Source organism: Ictidomys tridecemlineatus, chromosome 2, assembly GCF_052094955.1.
Source record: "Ictidomys tridecemlineatus isolate mIctTri1 chromosome 2, mIctTri1.hap1, whole genome shotgun sequence".
Lineage (NCBI taxonomy): Eukaryota > Metazoa > Chordata > Mammalia > Rodentia > Sciuridae > Ictidomys > Ictidomys tridecemlineatus.
In genome coordinates, this window is record NC_135478.1 from 2186991 (window position 1) to 2214697 (window position 27707).

Consider the following 27707-nt stretch of genomic DNA (forward strand, 5'->3'; position numbering starts at 1 on the left):
CTTGCCCTGCCCTCAGGGGCGAGCAGTTTCACTTACCCCCAAGCTTCAGGCGTTCCTCGCATGGGCCACCAAATGCCGCAGTCTGGCTGGGCACAAATATTGGGGGGTGGGGGGGTGGTGTAACGAGCCACTTGTAGATTCAAGCAGGAACGAACTTTATTCGAGAACCCACGCGGATTCCACTCGAAATCCACGGGAACTCAACGGGAACCCCGCGAGAACTCAATGGGAACTCAACGGGAACCCCGCGAGAACTCAAAAGTAGCGGGCACCCGAGGTAGCAGGAGCCGCCTTATTGCCAGACAGCAGAGGTTTGTATACACAACTGAATACACAGCTTGCTTCAGTTTAGCATCATCCAGTTACAGCAGTCATCATCCCAATAATTACACACAGCTCAACTCAACCATCATCATCTTAATGACTGGCTGGCGCTACCCCTCCACCACTCCTTCTTACAAAATGCCAGGCGCCATCTTGACTGGGTTGTGCTCTCAACACTCCTGTGTGTGCTCTGCTCCTCCAAAGGATACCCAGGACCCGCTCCTCTTGCTCCCGGTGGTGGTCCTGCCAAAGGCCACGGGACGGGAGGTGACAGGATGGGCCCAATGAGAGGAGCCCTGGTCTCCAGTTCTGAAACACGCAGATGTGCCCCCGGGAGCCCATCTTCTTCTTGTCTGCAGACCCGGGTTTGCACATGTGGGTCACTGTACCCAAGCGACATCCTCAGCAGAACGTGCTATTATTGGAGGCCAGGAAGAAATCTAGAGACCTCTGTGTCCATCTCACAGGGCCTGCTCTTTCCAAGTCCACCTCTGCAACCAACCAGCATTCCCAGGGCTTGCTTACAGCCAGGGCCTGCCTTCAGGGCAGTCTCTCAATTTTAGAGAATCATTTTCCTCCCAAAGAGATCCGTCTTTCACTTCCTTGGGTCAACTCTGGAAGAAGGAGTGAAGACTCTGGGGGTGGGGTCTGTTCCTTTGAGCTGGGACTCCTGGGTGACACAGGAAGGCTTGGAAGTGTTTTCTGAGCAGAACTCGAGTGCAGAGGAGGTCACGCCTACTCACCTCTTGGGCCTTACTGGGTTGCCCAGGCGGCCCCAGACGGCAGGGCTCAAGGGACCCTCCTGCCTCAGCCTCTGGGGTCAGTGGGATGGCAGGTGGGTCTCACTATTGTTAAAATCCCACAGACGTTTTCTTTGGCTGCGATTCAGTGGTCTCTAACCCCCAGCCAAACCGCAGAACCCACAGAGTGGCAGCAGAGGCAGGTCGATGTTTATACCCGATTTATTAGAATATCCTCAACATAAAAAGGGGGGAGTGGTGGGGGTGGGGCCCGAGCTGCGTACAAGTGCTATCTGGGGCCAGCAGCAGCCGCACTGTCCGAGGCACCCCGCGCTCTGGGTTGGAGGGACACGGCCTCCTTGTCAGTGCCAGGGGAAGCCATGCTCTGGATTGTCACACACCAGACCCCAGGGGCTGAGGACGAGGAACCCCCGGTGATAGTTAAGACACACAAGGTTTGCAGTTGTTTTGGAATTGGCTCGGCCATAGAAACAAGACGGGGCAGGGTCAGGGGACGCAGTTTTCAACCACCAGAGAAAAAGGGGGGGTGTTGTCCTGGGGTGGGGACCGAGGGGCTGCGGCGAGAGTACCATGGCATGGGACCCCATGGGGACAGGAGTATTGCACTGAGCCAGGTGTGGGGTGCACAGGGACGCATTGGAATGGCTTAGAAGGACAGAGGCTGGAAGAGGACTTGTGGGAGTCTCCACCCTGTCGGCCTCCGAGTTCTTTAGGATTCACAGCTGCATCCGGACACCAGACACAGCCGCAGCAGTAGTAGCCATCAGAGGCCGAGCCGGGCAGCAGATCACGACAGTATTCACAGACCTCCTGGGAGGGGAGGCGGCCGGTGAGCCCAGTGCCTCCCTCTCGGGGAGTCTGAGGAGGCCAGGAGTGCACCCAGCATCAGAAACAGGCCTTTGCTCCCCAGCCCCCCAAATCGTAAGCAAACATGGCTCTTGACAAGCTCAGAGGGGCTCTTTAACATCCGCTTGACAGTCCCCAAAAGGAAAAAAACACCACACCACACAGATCTCCAAGGGGTTCTTTGTGACACTTAACACAAAAATGGAACTCTGTGACGTCCATGGGGTCTTCTGAGTCTCTCCTGCTGTGGCCGCACCAGCACCCGTGGCCTCTGATCCCCAGGCCCAAGGGGCTGCAGCAGCCACTCCCTGTCTTGCCAAGTCACCCTGGACGGCACGGCTGCACGAGGGGTGGTGCCCACGGCTCCTGTTCCCGGCGCCAGGCCCCGGGGACCCAGGTGCAGTGACAACGCAGCTGTGCCTGCGAGTCACCCAGATCCTAAATGCCCCTTGCGATCTCTGCTGGGTGTCCTTCACGAGGAAGGGCAGGGACCGTCAGGGACAGCACACAGGGCCAAGGACGCTCTGTCTGAACAAACCCTCCTTGGGCAGAGACACGCGGGTCCTGGGGACCCCAGATAGGCCCCTCCTGATGGGGTCTCTGAGCCCCTGCATCAGCCGCCAGGTGAGGGTCGTGAGATGACCGGGGCCCTGCCGTTGCTGCAGGGGGGACCGGGAGGGCCTGAGCAGCAGCCAGGGAGGCACAAGGCGATGGGTCAGGCTTTCGCATTCCCGGGTGGACTGGTCCCTGTGCCGTTCTGCCCTGCGAGGGCCAGAGCGGCCTCTGCTGCAGGTCCACTCCCCCTGTGCCCACTGAGGCCCTGCCACCCCAACACGCCCCTCCAGGGGTCCTGTGGGAGGCAGTGGTGGCTCCAACCTGCCCCTCTAGACACAGCAGGGCCCAGGTGACTGCCCAATGGGGCTCTGGGGTCACTGTCCCCCTAGGAGCAGGTGTCCCTGCTGGAGATGACCAGTGGAGACAGGCATGGCCATCCCTGAAGAGGGTCACCCCCCTGGGGCACATTGCCCCGACGCGCCACGCAGGCCTGAGCACAGCCTGGCCCCCACTGGGATGCCAGCCGTGGTGCCCAGTGACCGGAGGTCTGGCCGCCTCTCCTCCCAAAGCTGGACACTGCTTTGAAGGGGTGTGTCCCCAGGGGGTCCTCTCCACTGGCACCAGTGAGCTGGGCAGGGACAGCCAGTCCCCCCTCCACCTGGCCCCGGCCCTGGGCTCCGCCAGGAGGGAGCAGCTGTAGGGGCGCCCAGTGCCAGGTCTGGGTTGCCACCTCCTTGCTGGATGCCCAGTCTCGGGCCGTCCCTCCTAGTGGCTGGAGACAGGTGTGAAGGCCACTGCTGAGGGATGTCGTGCCTCGCAAGGGCCCCCACCTGGGCCGAGGGAGGGGGATCCTGCTTCCAGGTGAGGACGGGTGGCCTCAGGACCTCAGAGACAGTGGCCTTTGCCCTCTCAGCCACGGGTCTCCTCCCAGGCCGCCGGGCTGAGATGGAGTGTGGGCTCTGGGCAGCTGGGCCGGTCCCTGGAGTGGCAGACGGGCCAGCACATGGGCCGCAGAGCAGCGGTGGAGTCTCTTCCTGTTTCTTTTCTTTTTTTTTTCTCTAAAAAAGCACGCAGGTGCTTCCGTCCTGTGCGGAGCGAGGACCAAAATAAATACACGGTGACGCTCTGGGGGTCGTCGTCCTGTGGGCGCAGCTGGTCGCCAGGCGCCACGCCCCAGGTCGCCAGGTGGCCCAGAGCTGTCGGGGTGGGGAGGGGCTCGGCCATCAGTGTCCCCGGAGGACGAAGGAGGATGAGGTTGGGCCAGGTCTCCGGGCTCCAGGCCTCGGGGGTAGGTGACGCCTCTGAGCAGCACGCGGCGTGGGCGCTCTGGGCGCTCGGCTCCAGGTTGGGGGCTGCATAGAGATTACTGCAAGAGCGGGGGCGGGTGAGGGGTGCTGCGGCCGCCCGCCCCGTGCCACCCACGGGCCCCTGTGTGGGCCCTACCCCACCTGACCACGCCTGGTGCCAGGCTGCCAGGCTGGGTACTTACCCAGGCAGAGTGGCCGCCTGCACCCTCCCGCCCGCCTGCTTCCCCAGCTGACCTCTTGGCCGCCTGGGCTCGGCCTGGGCCGGCGGCCACCGGCCACTTACTGTGTTGTTGCCGCTGCCGCCGCCGCCGCCATCGGGGGCGGGCTGGGCCTGCGCGCTATAGTGAAGCGGGGAGTACACCCAGCTCCTCTCGTCGGTGGGCTGCGGGTGGCGGGTGCGCGTGCGGGGGCGCAGGAGGGCAGGGTGAGGAGGGCGAGGCAGGCAGGAGAGGAAGAAAGACAGAGAGAATAAAAGAGGCAGCGCCCGGGCAGGGTGCGGGGCGCCAGGCCCGATGCCCTCTCCACTGCGCTCTGCCCCACCCGCGGCCCTGGGAGAGCGCTGACGGGCAGACAGCAGGCAGCGGTGAGATCAGCTGAGGTGGCCGAGACAGCAGGGGACAGGAGGGGGCGCCGAGTGCAGCCTGGCCTCTGTCTTAGCAGGGGCTCCTCCCAGCCTCCCCCACCTGCCACAGGCACCAGGGTCCCGGGGACCCTCACGGAAGGTCCTGGGTGCTCTGGGCGCCCACCTGTTTCTGGACCATGCAGAGGACGGTCAGCACCTGAACATGGGTGGCACCCAGGAGCTCAGGCTGTCCCAGGCACAGGACTTTCCTTGGGGCCCAGTGAGCCAGGCCCAGGGCTGGGCCAGGCGGAGCTGCACTCTGGCCTCTGCTGGGCCACCTGGGCCTGGCTGTGTTGGGGAAGGGTCTGGATCAGGAGAAGGGTCTGGAGGAGGGAGGGTGCCCATCCCTGTCCCTCCAGGATCGGCTCCAGCTCCAGAGGCCTGGCTCCAATGTTCTCGGGCCTTCTCATACCCTGCCCCCCCAGGGCCTCCCTCGACACTAGACTTCCAGGACCCTCTGGGCGGCTCTCGGGCCCCAACACCTGCCTACCTGGCCGTGCTCTCTGAGAGTCCCCTGGCTGACCCCTAAGCTCACAGCCACAGCCCATACGCTGCCCCAGGCCCATCAATGCCGGGACCTGCCCAGCCTCTTGTCCAGGGCCTGCTGCTTCCTTGTCCGTGAACGGCAAGGGCCGGCATGTGGCCCAGTGCGCTGGCTGACCTGGCCTGGTCTGCTCTGGCTCTGCCCCAGGCTCCTGCACCCGCCACCTGGCCCTGTGAGGCCCCCTCCACCCAGAAGGCCCCCCCGCCCACTCAGCTACGACTCCTGCTCGATCCCCTGGCCATGTGAACTGGCCCAGGCTGCTGGGCACTGTGGGCGGCGACCCCTGCTCAGTGGCCTGGCCCAGCAGGGGCCTGCAGGCTCCACGGAGTTGCAAAAGCCCTGACTTCTGGAGCCGCCTCCAGCCCTGGGAACCAGCTCAGGCCCCCTCAGCTGTCACAGGTACTGGGCTGGTGACAGAGCCGCCAGCTCCACCAGCACCAACTGGGGTCCAGCAGCGGGGATGTGAGGAGGGTCTCCACCTAAGGCCCAGACGGGCCAACCCCGGGAGGGAGGCTGGCAGCAGCCCCAAGCCCTGTAGGCCACGCTGCTCCTGGGAGGGGTCCCTGGCAGCAGACACTCGGTGGCCACATTAGAAAGGCAGTGCAGCCAGCTGCCCCTTCTCCAGAAGTAGGACAGAGGGGCCCTGCAGCTGCCAGCTGGCCAAGTGGCCAGGACCCCAGGTGACCATCCTTCTGGCTCCTCCAGCTCTGGGTGCCCCCCACATTTAGCTGCTGCCTGCTGCTCCCACCATGTCCCCTTCCAGCCCCTTCCTCTCCCACCTTTCCAAGGCCCTCGTGGCTGCTGGTGCATCCAGCCCCCAGCCCAAGCCTTGGGTGGCAGCCGACTCAGGGGTGTGGCATCCCTGATCACCACTGCGGGCTCAGCTGGACACCGGGACTGCCGGGCAGAGGACGTGCCCAGCGCACAGCCATACCCAGGGGGCTTGCTGACAGGGCTGGGCAGCCCTGAGGGGCTCCAGCTGCAGAACGAGCTCCCGGGTCCACGCCTGGGCTGGCCGAGCAAGTGCTGTGCAGCTCAGAGTGGGCGACTCAGCCTCTCGGGGACAGTGACACCATGGCTACATAACATCTGTGTGGCATCCCAGACGCGGGGGGCGAGTGCCTAGTGACCAGCGAGCCCTGCGTCTAGGACCTGAGCCGTGGGCTGTGGCGGGCCCTCTGGGGAGCTGGCCTCTGCCCCTGTGAGACGCACACTTCAACGGGCTGCAGTTAGGGGCCAGTGCTGCAGCTGCCCTGCTGGCCCCAACCGCCCTCACCGGCGAGGCTGGGTGGTGACAAGAGGCCACCTACCGCGTGACAAGAGGGCTGGGGGGGAGGCAAGGCAGGCTGGAGTTGGAGTGGACCCCACCCCGTGGCCCACAGGACAGACCCGCAGACACGCACTCTCTTCAGTGCCCGCTTGATCTGGGACTAGGTGACATTCCCTCGACCCACACCCAGCAGGGCGCCCTGGGGGCAAGCCTGGCTGCCGCCACCTCCTGCCCTTTTCCTAAGTCCTCCGAGGAGTTTCTGTCGGGGACCTGCAGCTCCCTGCTGCCCCAAAGTGGGCGAGGCCCCTCTCCCCAGGGGCCAGCTGCGGTCACTTACAGTCCCCGAGGGGCTCGGCATCACGGCCCGCAGTCGGCGATGGCGGGGAGAGTAAATCCAGTACCTCCCATCGGTGAACTGCTCGGGCCATGGGCCAGAGGGAGGAGGAAGAGAGGAGAGGGTGAGGCCGGGAGTCCTGGAGCCAGGCGGGTGGAGTCGGGCAAGCCAGCGGCCAAGCGGGAGTGGGCATGCAGGGGCCTGCACTGCTCTGCGGCCCACCCAGCGTGGAGACAGTCCTTCGGCAGGACACCAGCCCACGGGCCCCACGCAGACCAGGACACACAGCAGCCCGGGTGTGGGGCGACGGCGCAGGCCCACTCCATCCTTCTCCAGGGCCAGAGGGGAGTCTTGGGCCCCGGCAGGCTCGGCTCAGAGACAGGAGGCGCGTTAGTGAGGAAGCACTGCTGGCCTGGCCAGCTCCTGGGTGACCGTCCCCCAGAGAATGACGTCCCTGGCCTCTCCTGTTGCAGTTGAGACTGTCTGACCCTGAGTGGGGTGGAGAACCCAGGACCCCCCCTGGGGGCCAGCAGCCTGGACTGCAGCCCCACACACACTAGGTCTACCTGTGGGGTGGCGGCAGCGCCTGGCTTGGGGAGGGCAGGACAGAGCCGGCCTGCCCAGGTACCACGGTCCCTGGCCCCGCGGGCAGCAGGAGGCCCTCCTGCTTTCCAGGAGGACAGAGCACACCTGGCCTAGCCCCGACCCAGGGGGACAAGCCTCGGGGCCTGTCCCAGCAGTCCAGACGCAGGGCCTCGCCCGGCCTGGGTCTCAGTGTGGGCCCAGCAGGGCCGAGAGTCAAAGGTGCCAGAGACGGTGGCACAATCAGGTGGTGGTGACCAGGCTGGGCGGGGACCTGGGGTCACCCAGAGCCTGGAGCCCAGCCTGGGGGCCTAGGGCAGGGCTGAGGCCCTGGAGGGGAGAGCTGGGAGGTAGGTGAGCGTGACCGAGCAGCCTGAGGCCAGGACAGCGCCTGTGTGCGTGAGTGCGCCGAGTGTGCCGGTGACGAGAGTGCACTGGGCAGCGTGCACACGTGCGAGGTGAGAACGCATGTGCACACGCGGGGCAGCGTGTGGTGACGGACACCTCAGGGGTTGGAGCTGGCCTCCACGGGGCCCAAGGCCTGGGCACTTACGAAGTAGATGTCCGCCGCAGGCGTGTCCTCCTCGTCCGAGGCCTGGCTGGCGGGCTCCGAGGCCTGGCTGGCCGTCTCCACCTCCACGGTGGTGGCAGATGCACCGGCCAAGGAGGCCTCCACCCTGGGACGTGGGCAGAGGCAAGGTCCTGGGCCGTTCTGGGCAGCACCAGCCTCCGGCCCTCACCCAGGTCCTCCCCGCCTCTCCCCGTCTCAGGAGCCTCGGCAGGGGCGTCAACAGCTGCGCTCCCTGCGAGGGAGCGGGGACCCTGAAGCTGACACTGCCAGGCACGCCCCCCTCCTGCGGGCAGACAGGACGCCTGTGGTGCTGCTGCTGAGCAGTGACCTGCTGGCCACTCTGGGAGGTCACATGCCCTCTCTGAGCAGTGTCTCCCCCGTGGGGCGGGGACTGCTGTGTCCTCTTCACGGAGCTCGCGTGCTCCATGCCAGGCCCAGTGCAAAGCCTCCCAAGGTCATGCCCACTGAGGCTCCGGCCTGGTGCCTCCTTTCCGGCTGTGAGTGACGTGCTAACACTGTCCTGGGTGTGTGCTGAGGCGGTCCCTACAACCGCGTGGGAGTGGCCGAGACTTGGGTGTGAACACGCTCAGGAGCAGGGACGCAGCCTGGCAGCCTGCGCTGCTGGGCCTCTGAGCAGAGCCAGGAAGGTGCGGACAGCGCAGGGGCCGCACCGCGGGCCCTAGCACTCAGGCCGGGACAGGAAGAAGCCAGTGCAGCCACCCAGCAAGGCCCCATCTTAAGACAGAACGGCAGGGCGGGCCGCTGGGGCAGCTCGGTCCCAGCCCTGCCCAGAGCAACAAAAACCACAACCCTCACAAAGTTAGAAACAAATAAGCAAAACAGGGAAACAGAAATCTTCATATCCTCGGCGTTCAGAGACTCATCCAGGGCCCCCTGGGCGCTGTGGACATGGGGGCCAGATGCTGAGCCAGGACACCCCGGTCAGGATACTGCACATGCCTGGAACGTTGCCCAGGGTCCCCTAGGGGTATAGTCATGCGACTCAGTGTCTCAGATCAAAGAAGCTACAATAAAGGCACTATCCTTAACCAGTAAAAGAGTCACCGTGTGGCCACCCCTGGGCACTGCTGCTCTTCCTCCCACACGGCTGCACTCACCCCGCGTCCTCCTCCTTGGGGACCGCCATCTCCACGCCGCACGCAGGCTCCACCTGCACCGTGATCTGCTGCAGGTCCTCCTCCACGTGCGGCTCCTGCTGGGGCCTGTGGGCAACGGGGAGCTGAGGCCGACCCCTTCCCACGGCAGAAGCGACCACGTCCTTCCAGGCCAGGAAGGAGTCCCGTGAGGAGACTCCCGTGAGGAGTCCCAGCCTGAGGCTGGTTCCTCTGCGATCCTGGTGCCCAACAGTCCCTGCCCTGCTGCAGGAGGGGCAGCACACGCTGGCACAGGGCCTGAGCGTGCACCACCTCTCTGTGCCCCAATACCAGAGAGGTCAAAGGTCGCTGGCACCGGAGTGGGTAGCTGGGGCCCAAGGGGACGGGGCTGGGGGCTCACCGGCCATCCTGTCCAGAGGACTGCGTGCGCCGCCTGCAGAGAGACCGCAGCAGGTGAGGTCGGCCTTCAGAGCCCAGGAGGGGGACAGGTCGCCGTCCCCTGCACCATGGCCCCGCTCACCTGCAGGGAGCGCCACCCCCACGACAGGATGCCCCACCCACCTGTACCGAGGCTGCTCCGAGGACTCGGAGGGGGACCGCTCAGGGATGGAGAGGGAGGTGGATGACAGGGTCGTGGCGATGGAGGCTGTGGTGGCCTCCTCAAAAGAGGGTGGCGTGCAGGGCAGGAGGTCAGGCCGACCTGTGGGAAGAGGCGGCGGGCACTCCAGGAGCTGCTGCCCCACCGTCGTGGCCAGCACCTCCTGCTTGGGCACACCGCGGCGCGTCCCCACCTCCCACCTCCGTCTCCCGACCTGGCCTCTGGCGGGAACATGGTGGAAGAGCCCCTGCAGCTTGCAAGAGGCAGGAAGCCGGGGGCAGCTGCCCAAGGCCCAGTGGTGCCCCGGCTCTCGCCCCCACACCGGCCTGGTCCTGCCTGGGGCTCTGTGCCCTGCCCCATGGAGAGCTCCCTCTGGTGACAGGCACGCGTGTCTGCCATGCTCTGCTCTCCTCGCAGCTCTCGTCCCAGGCCCAGCCCCGACGTCTGCCCTTCGTGGACCCCAGGGTTGGGAGACGGGCAGTCACCTTCGTCCTCCAGCGTGGGGTAGCTGCGGGCGCCCCGCAGGTCATACTGCCCGTCCTCCCGCTCACTGGGGATCTGGCTGGCGGAGAAGGCGGCACTGGGCCCCAGGGGCTTCACGGCCAGCAAGGCCCCTCGGCCCTTCTTGGAAGGTGAAGACTTGAGAGCTGGGAGGGAGGGAGGGAGGGAGGGCACCTGTGCTGGAAGCCACTGGACAGTGTCCACTCCTCAGCACCAGCTGCCCCAGGATCCCTGCCTGGCCTACAGTCTGACCTGCCCGTCCCTCCAGGCCAGGGACGCTCCTCACAGGAGGTGCCAGGGAGGCTGGGTACCTCCTGCTGACCCCACTCTGCTTCTCTCAGACTCCTGGGGACCAGCACCAGGACTGTCCCCTGGGGTGGGGGCCAGAAAGAGCAGAGCAGGTGCTGCAATCAGCTGAGCGACAGCAGGGCTCTACCCAGCCCCCCGTCCGGCCGGGACCTTGGGGAGCACTTCACTCCGCCCGCCCCCCCCCAGCCCAATGCGCCCGTCGAGTGCCTGAGGCGGGTTTTAGCCTCTGGGCCAGTGGCCTCCAGGACAGCAACACAGTGAACAGGGACTTAGCTCCTGGGCTTTGAAGAAGGTCCCTGGCCTGGGGCAGGTCAAAGGGCTTTGTGGTCACTGCCCCCCTTCCCAGCGCCCTGTCCTCAGAGTCCCCCCAGGGGTGCAGGCAGCTCACAGGAGTTCTTCCGAAAGACGGTGTTGCTCATGAACTTGAAGAAGCGCTCTGCGTAGAAGCTGGGGCGGTGGACGGACACCGTGTCCTGGGAGGGAAGCACACCCCGGGGTCAGGTGTCCCGAGACACTGAGAATGCGCTCCCGGGACAGGTGCCATATTGGGGCAAGGGGCACTCTCAAGTGCCACGGCTTCTGAGAGGGGACCCCAGGAACAGGGAGCAGCAGCTCCCACGGGAAACGGTGGCAGGGAAGGGGGTCTCCCGCTGCAGACAGAGCTGCACCGAGCCTTCCGACGCGGGTGAGGCAGCACCCAGAGACCTGGGGGACCCGGAAACGGGGGCGGAGCCTGGCCCACGCCTGCTGGGCAAATACCACCCCACGCACAGGTGTCTCTGTTTTAGTGCCCGGTCGCAGAGTGGTGCAGCTGTGGACCAGCTGTGGTCCTCGGCACTGGGCAGACCACAGGGCCATGGCCACAGCACACAGTAGGTTTACACCAGGCAGGGAGCCTGGCACACAGTTGGTCCCCAGCACCATTCTCAAACTTGGCAGAGCACCAGTCTTGGGTGGGGAGGGGCCATCCTGCAGCCAGAGGGTGAGGAGCACTGTCCCCACCCCCACCCACTCTGGGCCAGCAGCTTCCCAGCCACAAATGTCCCCATGGCTGTGATGTGAGGTGGCCTACAGCCTCCTTGGCTGAGGTGTGGCATGGGATCACGTCCCGGCCCTGGGCACAAGCCAGTGCTGTGAAGCCCCTGGCCCTGCCCAGCCCGGTGCCCTTCCTCTGGCTGCAGTGAGGGTGTCCCACCTGGGCCTGGGGACAAGGACAGTGCCGGGGTGTGAGCAGCAGCAGAGGGAAGACCTGGCTGGCCGAGCAGGACCAGACGGCTCGACCCATCATGGGCAGGCGACCCAGCCGAGGCTCACGACACCCACAGCCCTGCTGCTGTGCCACGCCCTGCCACCCTGACCTGCTTGGTGTGTGTTCTGGAAGTTTCTGCTTCTAGATGCTTCCAGCATTCCTCTGGGCCTTCAACTGGGCAGACTGCCTATGCTGGTCAGAGCTGCCTGAGTGGGGGCTGCAGGAGTCCACCACCCACAAGACCGCGGTGCGTCTCAGTCCTCAGAGGACACGGGAGCGGCCGCTTGTGGGGCAGACAGGGTCTCAGGCCCCGCGCACTTGGCCCTGGTACGCTTCCCGGGACAACCCGACCGGTGCACACGGGAAGACGTGTGTGGGTCGGCGGGGTCAGAGCGCAGCCGTGCTGCCCTCGGCCCCCAGAGCAGGACTCCGCACGCCGGACAGGCCGGACACTGACTGATGGGTCAGCTGTCCCGCGGTCCCCTCCCCGGGTGGCTGCCTGTGCTTCTCCTGACCTAGGCCTAGGGGCGGTCAGGGCTTTCGTGTGCTGATGGGCAAAAAGCAGCAGCAAGCCACGCACCCCGTCGTGGACCAGGGCCTTCCAGGTGTGCTCCAGCTTCTTGATGAACCTGCAGGAGAGGGACGGGCAGGTCAGCGCCCAGGAGGGCCCCCAGGCTCCCTCAGGGCCCCCCAGGCTCTCCCTCCCAGGGCTCCAGAGGCGGTGGCCGGGCACCTGTAGGACTGCAGGATGTCGATGATGCCCACGTGCAGCAGCAGCCGCTCCCCGCGGCCATTCACGGCAGGGATGCCGCCCATCCTGGGGGGGGGGCGCACAGTCAATGGCAGGGTTGGGCCTTCTGCTCCCACATGGCAGCTGGGGTGGGGTCCAGCATCGGGCACCCATCCCGCAGCGACTGGGTGGCCCCCAGGGTCCTGCTCCAACTCCACACTAGGGGTGGGGTGCTGCCCAGATCCCAGGCTCGAGGCGCAGGCTGGGCACAGGCACATGCACCCCACACTCTGCGGCCGCGTTAGTCACACGCTCGGCCACACCTGCGCCCTGCGGGGTGCAGTTAGTGAGGTCACGCGGGCGAGCTGCCCCAAAGCCGCCACAGCCCCAGGCCCCGGGCAGCCCGAGGGCCGTCACGCAGGCCACCCCAGGCAGGTTCAGCTCACCTGCTCCCTGCCGGCCCCGCAGACCCTAAAACGCCAAGACACGGGCTCAGGGCACAGCTGTGCCGGCTGTGCACCTGCAGCTGCCCAGCCGGACCCAGACTACCGATCAGTGTCCCACCACGGCGGTGGCCTAGGGCCTGTGCCCGCCCCAGGGCATCGTGCCTGGTCACATCTTAACCCTGGCCCCAGCCAGCTGCCTCCACCTGTCACCTGGAGTGCCCCTGTCACTGAGTTCCAGGGCCCAGAACCCTGGCAGGTCACCTCCCTAATGCCCCAGAGGTGGGCACCATATCCCATGTCACCGGCAAGGTGTCTCTGGATGCTCTGTCCACACATGGGCACCGTCACCACCCTCCCGGGGACACCAGTGCAGACGAGGACCAGATGGAGGGGACAGCGCTGGCCTGCACCCCACCTACGTGTCATCCATCTCGATGGCCTCGCCGCGGGCAGCCCCGCCCTGGATGGACTCCATGGCCGTGGAGTACAGCGCCTTCTGGCCCACGGGCCGCTTCTCGTCCGCGCTGCCCTGGGCGCCCTCGGCCTGCCGCTCCCGCTCCTGCTGGTCGATGTTGTGCACGCCGAGCAGCAGGCTGTAGTCCATGATCTTGAAGCTCTCCAGCACCTGGCAGGGACAGGGCGCTGGACCGGCCGGACACAGGCCCAGCAGGGACCCCAGCCGCCCGAGGCCTGTCGTCCCCCCAGGGACAAGGGGTCCGCCCAGGCTGGGGCAACAGTCCTGTGCCCAGGTGAGGGCGGGCTCCCTCTGGGGACAGTGGGGAGCTGGGCCAGGGACGCTCAGGACGTGGGGACAGTGGGGAGCCGGGCCAGGGACGCTCAGGACATGGGGACAGTGGGGAACCGGGCCAGGGACAAGAGGACGTGGGGACGGCGGGAAGCTGCCAGGCTCCGGAGGGTCTGGCTGCATTCTGGGACAGGTCTGGGAGCGGGGTGCGGTCAGTCAGGCTGGGACCACAACCCAGGCTCACTCCTGAAGGCCGGGGCCTCCGCTCCTCGGCTCTGAGGAGGCGGGGACCTGGGGCGCCGGGGTGCCCGGCCAAGGCCACAGGACACAGCAGAAGCCACGTTCGGCTCTTTCCACTGACAGCCTGTGCAGGCTCCGTAGGGTGCGGGCTGGCCATCTGGACACTGCAGCCCGCCGCGGTGCATGGAGCACGCTCCCATCTGAGGGGCAGGGGAGCAGAGGGCTCCTGGCGGGGCACCCTGAGGCGGGGCCCGGGACTCTGCAGGGATGGGCTGGCGGTGGGCGGGGCGGCCTCACCAAGCAGTCCCGCTGCAGCGTCTTGACCAGGGCGCTGAAGGTGTCGGTGTCCAGCAGCAGCCCCTCGGGCATGTCCTGCATGAAGTCCAGGTCCTTGTAGGTGGGCGCGCTCTTCTCCTTCTCCTTCCTGCTGGCCCGCCGCTTGTACGTGGAGCCCTTGAGGTCGAACTTGAGGTGCATCTTGACCACGCGCGGCAGCACATTGTTCATGACCACCACGCGGATGTTCTTGCCCCCCGACTGCACGCAGTACAGCCCGTAGAACTTGGGCAGCAGCGTCCGCGGGTTCTGGTTCAGGTTCTGCCAGACGAGGGTGGTGGCGGGCCTCAGCGGAGCCTCTGAACCCCTGCCTCCCGCAGCCCCCAGGGCCCAGGAGCAGGCCCTCGTCGTGAAGCCCCTGCCGGCCCCTGCCTGCCCTGGCCGGGCCCTGGGCCTGTCCCTCCAGGCCTGGCTCTCGAGGCAAAAACCAACTGGCCCTTCACAGTCCGGGGTGGGGACCCCGCTGAGCAGAGCCCAGCGCTCCCCTGAGCGAGCCAGCAGAGGAGGACCCAGCAGGGCACCGAGCACAGGCTGGACCGAGCCGCCGGGGCGGTCCCCATGCCCAGCACTGGGCTCCGCCGGGGAGGGGACGTCCACCCTGCATCCGCACCCGGGGCCGTGGCTCATCCTGCCCTCTCCCACCCGGGGGCCCAGCCCTTTCTGTGTGAGTCACGAGGGGCCGAGAGGCAGAGGGAGCCCACCCCACACCCACCCAAGCAGCTGCTCCTTGGTGAGGCACCGGCTGGAGGCTGTCCCCTCCCCCTGCCTGAGTCACCATCGCTGGGCTTGGGGGCAGCCCAGAGACACTGTTGCTCAGGGACAGGATTTCTGGGACCCAGGACTCCTGGGGGCTGGGGGCAAGTGGCAGCGAGTGTCCTCCCCTCCCTGCCAGGGGACAGCCAGCCGGGCCTGCCGCTGCAGGTGAAGGGCCTCCGGGGCGGGGCGGGGCGGGGGCCGCGCAGGCCGCGCACCATGTAGTAGCCGGGCAGCAGCTTCTGCAGGAACTCGGCCTCCTTGTGCATGACGGTCTTGATGATGAACTCGTCGTCACTGGTGACGTAGAACAGGGAGCCGCTGGCGCCCGGGTTGGACAGCTCAATGAGAGGCTCGTTGCACAGGGAGTACTGCAAGACAGGGACACCGCTGGCCTCCTCGGGCGGAGGGAGGGAGGCGCCCAGAGAGGGCAGCAGGGGACGGAGGGCGCACAGCCCTGCCAGGCACAGGCCGAGACCTGTTCCCAAGCTTGCTGCAGCTGAGCCGTGCGTCAGCTCTGCCCGAGGGGCTGGAGCCCACGTGGGGACGGCAGCTGGGCCACGAGACCAGGGTCCACAATGTCTGTCCGCTGGCAGACGGTCCCGCGTGGTGAGCTCGGGCGTCCTTCCTGGCAGGCTCTAGCCGGACGGCCCCGGCCCACCCGCGGCTGGCCAGGCCCTGGGCGGCTCCCACTCACCAAGTAGTCGTCGGGCCGGATCCCAAAGAGCTCCCGGAAGTAGCGGAAGGCCACGGGCGCGTAGGTCTTGAACCGGAAGTCCTGGAAGTGGTGGGCGGGGGTGAGGTTGCTGCCTTCACTGTAGAGAGGGACGCAGGGGACTGTGAGGGCCGGTGGCTTTCGGGGCGCCTTTCCCCACATGTCCCAACACCCGATCCTGCCAGTGCCACAGGGCTCCTGCTGGGACAGAGACGCTGTGGCCAGTCTCAGGCTGCCCCCTCCTCAGTAGCCATGGAGCCCACCATGCTCCTGAGCATGTGGCTGCCAGGATGGGTAAGGCCACACACCCCCGCCTCTTGCAGCTGGGCATGGCCATGTGACTACTTGGCCAGTAGGACAGGAGGGGAGCACAGAAGGATGTGTGCTATTTACTGATGGGCCCTTTTCCTCTTGTCCCTCCTGCTGCTGGAATGCAGACATGATGGCAGAGGCTTGGGCAGCCACCAAGAAATTGCTGTTTACAGAAACTACAAGTGGAGGATGGCAGGGCACAGCGACTAGAAGAGCCCATGGCCTCCAACACCCTGGAACCTCCTGACCAGCCCCAGGGATGGCCTACAGGCACCTTTAGGTGGAAGAGAAACAGGCTTCCACCTCTCCTTTTTTGTGGTGCTGGGGCTGGACCCAGGGCCTGGCGCATGCCAGGTGAGGCTCTGCCGGGCCGCCCGAGTACCACCATCCTAGCTTAAAAAGCCACCGCGCCAGGCCCATGGTCCAGCAGCAGCCGCTCCTGGCTACGGGAGGGCCGCATCAAGGCTGGGATGCCAGGAGAGCCCAGGCCCCGGCCAGCCCACCTGGGGAAGAAGATGCTCTCCACCACGTAGAAGTCCTGCATGAGCACATCCCGCTCGGGCTTGGAGCTCAGGTTGCCCACGGTGTAGCCGATGCCCAGCTGGATGGCCCCCTTCAGCGTGGAGGAGGTGGTCTGCGGGGACACAGTGCCATCGAGACTCTGCCGCCTGCTGGGGTCCAGGGAGCCCGACGCCAGCAGGCCGACCTGGCCCCGCGGGCTCCCTCCACGGCCACGGGTTAGTGCCGGATGGAGCCCAGGCCCGCACAGAGCCACGCAGGCGCCGGCCACGGCCCCCAGAGCCACCCCAGCCCGCCTGCCCTCGCGCTCCCCTGTCTTGCAGTGCTGGGCTGGACCCAGGGTCCACGGCTGAGCCACGTGCAGCCCTGTCCCGTTCTGAAGCAGGGTCTGGCTAGGTCACGGAGGCCGGGCTCCCGCCTGCCGCTCCTCCGCGCTAGCTGCCCAGTGGCTGGGTCGACAGGCAGGGCCACTGCGCCCCACCAGGACTGCCTCGGGGCACGGCTTAGAGACGCCCAGCTGCGTGTGCTCTGTGGCTCTGACGGCAGGTGGGCAGTGCCAACTGTGGGCCTCGGGCTCCCACCTGGGCTGCCCTGTGCCAGCCAAGGCCACATAGGGAGCGGCACATGGCTCTTCGCTCTGTGTCCCCTGCAGTCCAAGCCCAGTCACCCCTGGTCCAGACCTGCACGCCCGTCCCAGGCCTGCAGGTCACCTGACAGGACGGCGCACACAGGGCCTCCCTCAGGCCCAGCCTTTGCCAAGGCCGCACCCTGGTACCACACCCACACCTGACCCGTGTGCCAGAGTGGACACAGACGGCCTGGGCACTGCATGTCCCCAGCCAGCCCACCACGAAGAGTAGGAACGAACCTTCTTGTAGGTGGTCTCTCCAGAGGCATCTACGCCTCGATGACCCAGCTTCTTCCCGTGGCCAGGGCCGGGCTGTCCTGTCATTGACGGGGCCTGGGGACAACGGAACAGGAGTTGAGTGGCCAAGGTGGCCTGTGCTCTGCGAGCCCTGGCGAGGGGCCAGTTACTGTGCCTATAGGAGCCTGGGCTCAGGCCAGGTGGGACACGGTGGGCTCCAGGCAGAGCAGGAAGCCCGTCCAGGGGCCCACAGTGCCCAACTCTGGACATGGCAAGCTGGCAGGACGGGCAGCCCCAGGGACGGGGACGGGGAGGTCTTGGGCGGCACTGCCTGGCCCCTGGCGGCTCCTGCTTCAGGAGAGCCGCGTATCCCGGGGCAGTGCCTCTGGAGCAGGCCCCTGCGTGGGGAGCAGGCCGAGCTGTCCCAGCAGGTGGGGACGGGGCACTGACCCCTCAGGACTCCCTGCTGTTCCGGGGAGCCTGCAGGGACACAGCCAGCGGGGAGGAGGGGCAGAGACGGGTCGCGGCCTCTCTGGCCATCACTGACCTCGAACCAGTGCCCATCCTGTGCCACTCAGGGCGCCCGTCCACCTCTACCGGTCCTCGGGTGCCTGGCCTCCACCCAGCCCTGCTCAGCGGGTTCTCTCTGCTGGCCACCAGGGGGCAGCTCTCCAGGGCTGGACACCCGAGTCCCCAGGGCACTGTGCCCACAGCACGTCACTCCTCCAGATGGCCCTGATGGCCCTGGAGGTGCCCAGGGGCCACCCCAAAGTCGAACGTGTAGCAGGGGTCCCTGGCCAGGTGGAAGAGCTCTCCCTGCCCCGGGGGGTTGTCGGGGACCAAGGGCCGGAGAGCGGGGTGGCCCGGGTGGACACACGGTGGCCACGTGGGCTCTGCTGCCCAGCTGTCAGGGCAGCTCCTTGGGCCTCCTGGGAAGTAGGCCTGGCTCCCACTGCTGCCCAGGACACGGCCTCCCGACACTGAGGGCTGGACCGATGGCTGAGATCCAGGACACCTGGGAGGCTCCAGGAGGGGACAGAGGGGTGGGCAGGTGGGGTAGGGCACAAAGGGACAGACACTGGGGAGGACGACTGCCGCGGGCCTCCCCGGGACTCATGGCAGCGCCCGGACCAAGCTGCAGCTCGGGGTGCAGGCCCGGCCTCGGCCGCCTGGCTCAGCCGGGCAGACCCTCCTGGCCACCTGCGGGGCGCGTCCCTGCTCGACGCTGCAGGGCAGACTCGGGCTCACTGCCCACAGCCCCCCACGGCGCCCGGCCTGGCGGTGAGCCGCCCAGGACCACGGCCCCGCCCTGCCTCTTCACCCCGGGAGACTCACCTCGGACGAGCCCGACTTCTTCTGTGCAGAACCTGAGGGGAGAAGAGCGCCATTCAGCCTGCAGATGCCCCGCCATTTTGCCACCCCGGTCCCCAGTCATCCCCAGGAGCCACCCCGGTCCCCAGTCATCCCACACCGTCACCAGGACCTCTCCCTGGTCATCCCATCACCAAGAATTGTCCCCAAGCCATTCCACGGTCACCAGGAGCCCCTGCCAGGCTGACCCTTGCTGGGCTCCTGGACCCTAGAAGACCCCAGGGGCCAACGTCAGGGAGACGTGGGCCGCGTGGACTGGGTGGCTGGGAGAGTGCAGGTCACGAGGACTGGACCGTCACCCTGAACTGGGGGCTGGGGTCCCAGCGCAGGTGAGAGGTGGCCCAGGCCGGGGACTGTCAGCCTCGGGCAGCATGGGGACCTGGCTGCACTGTGCACACACCTGACCCACCACGGCCGAGACGCTGGGTCCCGGGGTCACAGGGAGATCAAGTGACAGAAGGGAGCTCAGCCCACAGCCAGGTCCCCAGGGCCAGGGCAGCTGTCGGGGAGCTGTGGTCAGTGGGAACTGGCTGGGCCCCTGGGCTGAGCACAGACAGCCCCTGCGGGCAGAAGGGACCTCCATCCTGCCCTGCTCCCTGGCAGCCTCTGGCTGCGGAGGAGGCCACCCTGGCCGGTCTGTGCCCCAGGGCAGGGCACTCTGGGCAGGAGGGGGGTGCAGGAGGGCTACCAGGCAGTGTCCGCCAGGGCTCAGGGCGGAGGGGCTGCAGGACCAGAAGGTGGCGCCTTCACCCTGAGGCACCGGCTAGCCGCTGCGGGTGGAACCCAGGGCCCGACGCACAAGCCACAGACCACAGCCTGGCCCGGACTCCTCCCAGGACACTCGAGTGGACCTCCTAACTCCTCCTTCTGAGAAGAGGAGACTGATGGTCAAGGAGGCGAGAGGATCTGACCAGGGCCAAGTGCTGGGACAGGCCTCAAGTAGACACAGCCCCTCCCTGAAGCCACCAGGAGCAGGCACACTCTTCCCACTGGGCAAGGACCACCTGTGGGCAGGCGGGACCAGGGCACGAGGAGTGGGCTTCAGCCCCAGGCCCTCCCAACTCATCAGGCCTGGCAGGCGGGCAGCGCAGAGAGCAGAGGAGGGGCCTGGGCCTGGGACGTGGGACTGACCTGCCCAGGGTCCTGAAGGAGGAGGGACACTGGGGACAGGTGGTCAGCGCTGCCCTGCTGGCCCTCTTGGGCTGGCCTGTCGCTGCAGAGCCTCCAACCCTGGCACACCTGTTTCCACACCCAGAGTGACCCTGGTCATGTGCGTCCTCAGCCGGTCAGTGCCCTGCCCTGGCTGGGCACACAGAAGGCCCGCCATGCACCCTGCCCTGGCTGGGCACAGCCCCGTATGTGTCAAAGGGGACCAGACAGGGTGGGTGGGGGCACGGCTCTGTCCGGGTGGTGCCGGGGGCCAGGGCAGGCTCTGTGAGCCTCGACACGGACCCTGACGCTGGCCTGGGGGTCCCGTGAGCATGGGCAGCTGGCAGGCCTGGCGGGGGCAGATCTGGCAAGTGGAGCGCGGGGGTACCCACCCTGACGCCCGCTCTCCAGGGCGGAGGGGCCAGGTGTCAGACAGTGTGTGGGACAGCCACACACCCACAAGAGGGACGCCGGGGACCGCGCGACAGGCCAGACTGAGGGACGAGTCCCCTCAAGCTGTCCTGGGAACAGAGGCAGGAAGGGAGCCACAGGGGCCGCCTGGGAGGGGGCGCAGGCCCTGGGGACAGGACGGGGCGGGTGGACACGTGCTTCCCCACCGGTTCCAGTGGTAAACAGGAAGCCGGGCACCGGGCTCCGCGGTCCCCCCATCGGCCTGGGAAGGGCACTGCTGGGCAGGGTCCCAGGGCCTGGGCCTGGCCACCTCTCGTAGCCCTGTCCTCAGCAGAGCAGAGGCAGATGCCCCTCCAGCGGCCCTGGGGTGGGGTGCTCCCGGCACCCCTCCTGGAGCTGGGCTTCCTCCAGCAGTGCCTGACGGGCAGAGGCCACTCTTGCTCCTGAGCAGCATGGGTGGCCACAGGGACAGCAGGAGGACCAAAGAGGCCGAGGGAGCCGTCGGCCCATTCCCAGTTGACCTGCGCAGGTCCCCAGGAAGCTCGCTGCTCGCTGGCAGACTGGACGGTGCCAGGGTGCGGGGTCTGAGCAGTCCCCGGTTCGTGCTCCAGAAGCCGGGTCCTCAGTGCGCCCACAGCCCTGGCGGCCCTCCCCAGCACAGAGAGCAAGGCAGAGGTGGGGCCGGGCAGGTGGTGGCGGGGGCTGCGAGGATCCCTTCAGCTGGGATCAGTGCACCACGGGGACAAGTCAGCTCCCCGGAGAGCACCACCTCTCGGGAGGCTGAGGCAGGAGGACGGGGCTGTGGCGCACGCTCGGGAGGCCGAGACAGGAGGATTGCGAGTTCAAAGCCAGCCCAGGCCACAGCAAGGCACTTAGCAACTCAGTGGGACCCTGTCTCTAAATAAAATACAAAATAGGGCTGAGTGCCCCTGAGTCCAATCCTCAGTACCCCGGCCCCACAAAAAAAAAAAAAAAAAAAGAGTCTCAGGAAGCACAAGCAGGAGGGTTGCAAGCTCAAGATGAGCTTGGCAGCTTAGCAGGACACTGTCTCAAAAATAAATAAATACAACAAAATGGGCTGGGGATGAAGCTCCCGGAGGCTCCACCCCAGGACCAACAGAAGGCCGCGGCGCACGCCTGCCATCCCAGTGATGGGAGGCTGAGGCAGGAGGATCGTGAATTTGAAACCAGCCTCAGCGAGACCCTGTCTACATAAAAACTAAGAGGGCTGGGATGGGGCTCAGTGGAGAGGCATCCCAGGTTCAATCTGGGTACCAAAAAGAAAAAAATATCCTGGCCTGGATCCCAGACCCTCTGGCTCCGCCCTGCCCTGGGAGGTCACTCTGGCTCACACTTCTGCCAGGAGGACACAGGAGGCCACCGCCATGAGGTCCTGCCCTGAGGGCAAGCAGGCAGGACTGCCCTGTCTGGACTCCCAGGCTCCGAGACCCTTCCCTGCGCAGCGCACACGCTGGGCACCGCCACAGACAGAGCGGCCTGCAGAGCTGGGCCCCAAGCCTGGAGCTGGAGCTCGGCCTCCTGCCACTCAGGGAAGCTCCCACGCCTAGGGCCTCGCCATTGACGCTGCCGCTAGCTCAGCCGTCCAGTCCCCAGGCAAGGTGGCCTGCAGGGTGTGGGGTGGCCACAGCGAGAGTGAGGCGGGGCGCTATGCGGTGCTCTCTGACCCAGCGTCCAGTTCCACACTGCAGCACCTCCCGGAGAAACACACTGCCCTGTCCAGAGGGCACAGCTGACTCCCGGGCCTCGCAGAATCCCACACAGCAGTGATGCTGGCTGCTGGGGAGTCCCCGCAGGCGGCCGGTGCTCGCTGCAGCTCTGGCCACTGCCTCCACCGCCTTAAGGCAAGGAAAATCCATGGACCAGCGATGTGGCTCAGCCAGAGCCCACCGAGCACACGAGGCCTGGGCTCCGTCCAGAGCCACGACAGTGCCACACAGCACGCGGCGCGTCGAAGGGCGTCCAAGCCCCAAGGAGGCAAGGAGAGAGCCGGCTGCCAGCCGAGAAGGACACAGATGCCCTGCTGCACCAGGACACGGCCCAGACGCGCAGGATCGGAGAACGCAGCCAGGGGACCCTCAGCCACGGTCCAGAGCACGGCCCAGGACAGCAAAGAGCCACCAGGAGCGGCCTGGTCAGCGCAGCCCCTGCAGCTTCCCCAGGACACCCCAGGAGAAGGGCCACTAGCTGGAAGAGACCTTAGACAACCCCAGCGCAGGGAAGGGCTTCCCATACCTACGGCATACCCAGGAAGCCCAGAGGGAAGCTGGTCACCGTGGAAAACCAACACGGCGCGAGAGGAGGTGGAGCGCACTGCCCATGCTCGGCCACAGATGGCAGGGCCCGCCATATGCAAAGAGCTCCCAGGAATCAACCAGGAGCTGCTTGGCTGCAAAGCAGGAAGGACCACCCAGTGCCCGGAACCCAGGTGGGCCTGTCCCCATGCAGTGACCCTCCTCCCCAGCTCTGAGAGACAGGTCACTGCTGGAGGGGTGAGGGAGCCCTGGCTGCCCGCTCCCGGAGCCGAGGAGACAGGAGCATCAGAGAGAGAAGATGCCTCCGGGCTCCTCCCGATTCCCACTGAACAGACTGGAAGTCACTAGAAGGGACACCAGAAGTCACCACGCACCTCAGGGCTGGCAGCAGCGACAGCAGGCGGCGGGGCCTGGGCGGCACAAGACAGAACACACCCTGCCCCGTGGTCCCCAGGGTCTAAGGACGTCCATGTCTTGGCCCCGAGCAGGGGCGGCCCTGCAGGGTCAGCCAGGGGTCCCCAGCAAACGCGGGAGCCAGGTCAGCACCCGCCCTGCACCCAGCTGGACCCCACCAGTGCCCGCCCGCCCTGCCAGTACCGGCTGCACAGGCCACCAGGCTCTGCTCCTGACAGAGACCATCTGACCCGCCTGGTGACATCAGCGTCTGCACGTCCACCCCCAGCACAGGGACCTTTCTGGGCTCACTGCACTGGGTCCCCAGAGCAGGCTTCTGGGGGCTCATGGCCAGCCCTTGGCCGAGGGTGCCCTCGGGCTCCGCTGGCCTCATTTGGAGAGGAAAAAAGGGAAGCCGCCGCTCAGAGGCCAGGGCTGCCAGGACTGAGGGGGTGCGTCCCGACACGGCCTCGGCGCCCCACCAGGGCGCCCCTGCCCTGGCCTTGGGGATGCTCAGCCCCAACCCTCCAGGGCCCTGCGCCCCTGCACCCTGCCTGCCATGGGGCCAGAGGGAGCCTCTAAGACACAGGCAGTGCCCTCTGGCAGGGCCACTCACTGTCCCCAGGACAGAGCCACGTTACCTGCCAGGCCCCGCCTGGCTGCTGTCCCCACACTGACTTCGTCCTGCCACAGGGCCTTCGCACAGCTGTGCCGCCACCGCCGACTCGCGCACACCGGCAGCCGCTTCTTCGTCCCGCCGGCAGACCAGCCGCCTCCTGCCCTGCCCTCCCGTCACCCCCGTCCCCCTCTTCTCCTGCCCACTGTGTGGTGGCCGTATTGGGCCGCAGACTGGGTACCTCTGGCCTCGTGGGTCGGGTGTCCGGGTCCCACCTCTCAGCTCAGTTCTGGGGGAGGCTGTACGGGCCCCGGGCGGACAGAGCTTCCCTGGACACTGCGGCCGTCGCTGACCCTGGCCCTGTCTCCCTCGCTGCCCTCTGCACGCTCAGGGGCAGCGGGGGAGACCCCCTGGCCACAGCTCGGGAAGGAGCTCAGGCGCCCGGAGGGCACTCCACACCCCACGGGTGGCCTCTCCAAGGGGAGGGCCTGGGGTCAGTCACACGGCCAGGAAGCGGCCAGGGGTGCCTGGGAGCTCTCTGCCCCAGGTCAGCCTGGACCCAGGCCTGCTGCCCTCTCCCGGAGGAGGCACTGAGGGCATCCGGCCCGGCAGCACGCGGCTCCTAGCAGGCCCTCCTCGGCAGGCCGCCTGCCACCCCACCACCTTACAGGGCCTGTCCTGGTGCTCCTGGAGCCACGGTCCACCTGTGGGGTGCTGGGCTGCTCCAGACCAGGCACCTGGGAGTGCTGCCCACTGGCCAGCGCCCCAGAGCTCCCCTGAGGGACAGGAGCTCTGTAGAGCCAACCATGCTGGGAGGTGACAGTGCTGTGGTGGGGAGGACACGGCAAGGGGCAGAGGGTGGGGCTGGAGGCCCAGGAGGCCGGAGACAGAAGTGAGCAAAACTCTGAGGAGCTAAGGATGCAATGACCCAGATCCAGGAAAAGAACATTCCAGCAAGAGGATGCAGCCCATGCAAAGGCCCTGGGGCAGGATCCAGCCTGGTGAGCTGGAGGAGCAGCCCACATGGCGGGAGCAGGGAGGGGATGGGGCAGGTCATGCAGGGCTCTGTGGGCTACAGGGAGGACTTGGCCTCTGACCTTGAGTGAGTGGGCGCATGCAGGGCTGTGGGCAGGGGAGGCAGGACCTGGGCCAGTCCTAAGGGGTCTCGAGGAAGAGGCAGGAAGCGGGGGGTGGAGCCGAGGCGCTGGTGCAGACTGGTGGAGGCTGTGGCTGCACCAGGTGGAGGCCGAGGTGCCGGAGCTGTGGGCAGACCCGGCCTTGGTTTTGAAGGCAAAGCTGACATAATTCGCCACCAGATTAGATGTGGGGGTGGGGCCACTATTCTGCGGCCTCAGGAGACAGGGGAGCAGGGGAGGGCTCAGGAACCCAGACCAGAGCTCAGGCCAAGCCCCGGGCAGGCCCCACGGTGTCCCCCAAGCCTCCAGTCATCCCAGGAGCCCGGCCGTGAACCAGGCACCCCGGCAGCCCCCATGTGCCTGTGGCCACAGTAACTGCCAGAGGCCAGCCGGGCAGCCTGCTCCAGGCTGGGCATCAGGAGCCAGGGACCCTCAGAGTGACCAGATTCTAAGCACCAGTGAGAAGCGTTTCGCCCACCATCAGACTGGCCGAAACCGCCACGGTGGCCCGGGAAGCCCTGGTGCCTCTTCCGTCTTTCTGCCCTTGACCCAGACACCGCAAGGCTGGGACACCGAGTGCCAGCACTAAGCAGCGGTCACAGGCCCATGTTCAGGGTCACACAGGTGACCCTGCTGCAGCAGCCAACCCACCAGGACAGGCCCCGGCAGGGGTTGGCCGAAGCCCCGAATGCAGAGGCCTTGGCAGGCAGCAACGGGTACAGAGAGTGCGGTCCCCACCCCACATCCCGCCCAGAGACCATGCGCAGAGGTGAAGTCACACAGCAATGGAGGGCCGGGCTGGAAGTGTCACCCAGCAGGACTGCCCTGGGCTTCCTCCCGGGGACAGACACCAGGCAGGAGGCCCCGATGCTGCAGATGGGAAGCAACGAGTCACAAGACGAGGCGCAGCGGTCCTTGTGGGGACCCTGCCGTGGGCAGGCTGCACGGCGTCTGGACCCGTGGCTGTCACGGCTGGAGAGCCCCTAGCATGGAGGAGGCCAGGGACGCTGCTCAGCCCCTTAAAATAAAGAAGTTCCAGCCCCAAATGCCATGGTGCCGGGCGGAGGCACTGGCAGGAGGCAGCCTGGTGGGGAGGAGGGGCCGCTGCGGCGTGACCACTCCCAGGTGTCCACTGATGTGCGTGCTCACAGGGCAGCAAGAAGGGGCGCGGACTGTCACCACGCCCAGGTGGGCAGAGGGGTTCCCAGGGGCAGCAGCGTGGAGCCATGCCCAGCTGGCACTGGCGGGTCGTGTTCCTGTGAATTTCTGGGACAGGAGGGCAGGCCACTCCTTATCGCCCAGCTCCCTGCTCAGATCAGCCACTCTGTCCCCAATCAGATCACAGAGTGCCTGATAAGGCAGATGTCTGCTGCGTGGCCTTTCTGTGGTCAGTGGGTCTGAGGCCGCTGTGTCCCTGAGCTGCCCAAGCAGAGGGCTGATGCCCCAAGCAGAAGTTGGGAGGGCGAGGAGGGACCCAGCTGGGGCCCACTGCCCGGCAGGCTTCCTCCTCCACGCCTGGTGCTGGCCGGGCCACCAGGTGACAGCAAAGAAGGAGGGCGAGAGGCTCCTGGGGCTAAACGGGGTCACCTAGCAGGCGGCTCCAGATGGCGGTGGGGAAGGAAGCGGGGGCCTGCAGCTGGGACGGGCAGCCTCAGACCTGCAGCGGGGGCTGCCCTGGCAGCACAGCACCACCTCGCCTTCCTGCCAAGGAAGCTCGGGGCCGCTGGAAGCAGGGGCTCGGATGCCCGTGGGTGTCTGCAGACACCACCACCCTCGGCCAGGGCCGCCTGGAGGGGGGGGCAGGGTTCTGCAAATCCGGTAACTTCCTATGTGGGAGCTTGTGACCTCACGGAGAAGGAACCTTCCGTTCTCTGGGCTCTGCACAACGCCCCGCGAGACGCAGCCCAGGCCCGGGCCCAGGGAAGCCGTGGCCTGCACAGCAGGTGCCGCCGCCACCACTGCCAGGCAGCAGCAGGGAGACGGACACTTGCCCTAACACGGACTGCACCTCAAAACACAGTCCCCCTAGAGCCCCTGTTTCACAGGGAAGTCAGCTGAGGCCAGGAAGGGAAGGGACAGCCATTGCCGGCACCCAGTCTGGAGACTTCCAGAAGGAGGAATGACAGGACCAGGAGGCTGCCCCAAGGCAAAGGTCCACCTCCACCCCCACAGCCACAGGGTGACTACTTGTGGGGGAAGGCCCGAAAGGTGACAATCGACAGAAGGGCAGCACAAACTGGTGGCTCTGGGCCGGGGGTGGCATCTGGGGTAATGTCACCCCTAGCCCTGAAGCGCCTCGGAGGTAAGGCGCCCACAAGCATGGGGGTGCCCCAGCATCCTGCACACCGGGAGCAGCCCCTCGCCCACAAGCCGGGGGAGGCCGACCCCTCTGTACCCTCGGCAGGAGGCAGCTCGCCCACCCTGCTTCCCAGACCCGGTCCCCGCAGGCGCGAGGACCCCTCTACCCCGCATAACTCCAACAGGGGCTCCTTCCACCCACCGGCCCCAGACCGGGCCCCGCACCCACTCCCGCCCCCAGACCGGCTGTCCCTCCAGGGACCCCAGAGCGGGCGGGGCGCTGCAGCCTCGCGGCCCGCGCGGCGCGTCCCCCGGGCCGGGCGTGGGGCGTCCCGGCGCCCCCCGCGCGCGCCCGCGAGTGGAATGCTCCGGCGCGCCGGACGCGGGTCCCCGCGCCCCTCCGCGCCCGGGAGGGCCCACTGCGCCGCGGCGGGGGGGGCGAGCCGGCCCATTCGCGCCGAGGGGGGCGCCGCCGGCCGCACCGTTACCTGACGTCGCCCCGCTGTCCGACGACCAGGCCGCCTCCGCGGGCACGGCCCCCGCCTCGGCACTCTCCGCCTCGTCCGGCACCTCCAGCTCCATGTCCGCGTGCGGACCGGCGGCGGCGAGGCCCGAGGCAGCAGCCGAGCTCGGCCGCCGCCGCTGAACAACAAGCGCCGCCGGCCCAGGGCGGAGGGAGGGGCCGCCGCGCGGGGGCGGGACCGGGGCGGGGCCAGGCGCTGACGTGCGGCTCATACCGCCAATCGGAGATCGGGGGCGGGGCTTTGCGGCCCCGGCCGGAAGCTTCGCGAGCGCCCCCGAGTGTCCAGGGATGGAAGGACGCGCGGTGTCTTCAGGGTAGATCAGGGGTAGCGCTGTGCGCTGGAGCCGCAGGTAACCTTCACAACCGACAGCAGCAGCGTAATTGTTCC

At 67.0% G+C, this 27707-nt stretch overlaps 1 protein-coding gene across 8 annotated transcripts; it reads right to left on the bottom strand.

Annotated features, from left to right (window-relative positions):
* Positions 1-1270: 1270 nt before the first annotated feature.
* On the bottom strand, positions 1271-27485 carry Pip5k1c (phosphatidylinositol-4-phosphate 5-kinase type 1 gamma). Of its 8 annotated transcripts, XR_013431334.1 has the most exons (20): positions 27285-27484; positions 18485-18516; positions 17153-17245; positions 16269-16399; positions 15436-15553; positions 14957-15109; positions 13947-14246; positions 13084-13289; positions 12222-12305; positions 12069-12117; positions 10628-10712; positions 9915-10076; positions 9393-9531; positions 9232-9264; positions 8835-8939; positions 7699-7822; positions 6567-6644; positions 4540-4703; positions 4077-4175; positions 1271-3852 (listed from the first exon to the last, which is right to left on the bottom strand). XR_013431334.1 is itself a non-coding variant. In XM_078033539.1 (19 exons), exons 1-19 carry the CDS (start codon positions 27376-27378, stop codon positions 3850-3852), a joined length of 2088 nt encoding a protein of 695 aa, XP_077889665.1. In that variant the 5' UTR covers positions 27379-27484; the 3' UTR covers positions 1271-3849. The 8 variants fall into 8 exon arrangements, 5 of the variants coding, with proteins under 5 accessions (XP_077889665.1, XP_077889681.1, XP_077889687.1 ...); XR_013431332.1 differs by having other exon boundaries at positions 4077-4703; XM_078033539.1 differs by lacking the exon at positions 4540-4703.
* Positions 27486-27707: the final 222 nt, after the last annotated feature.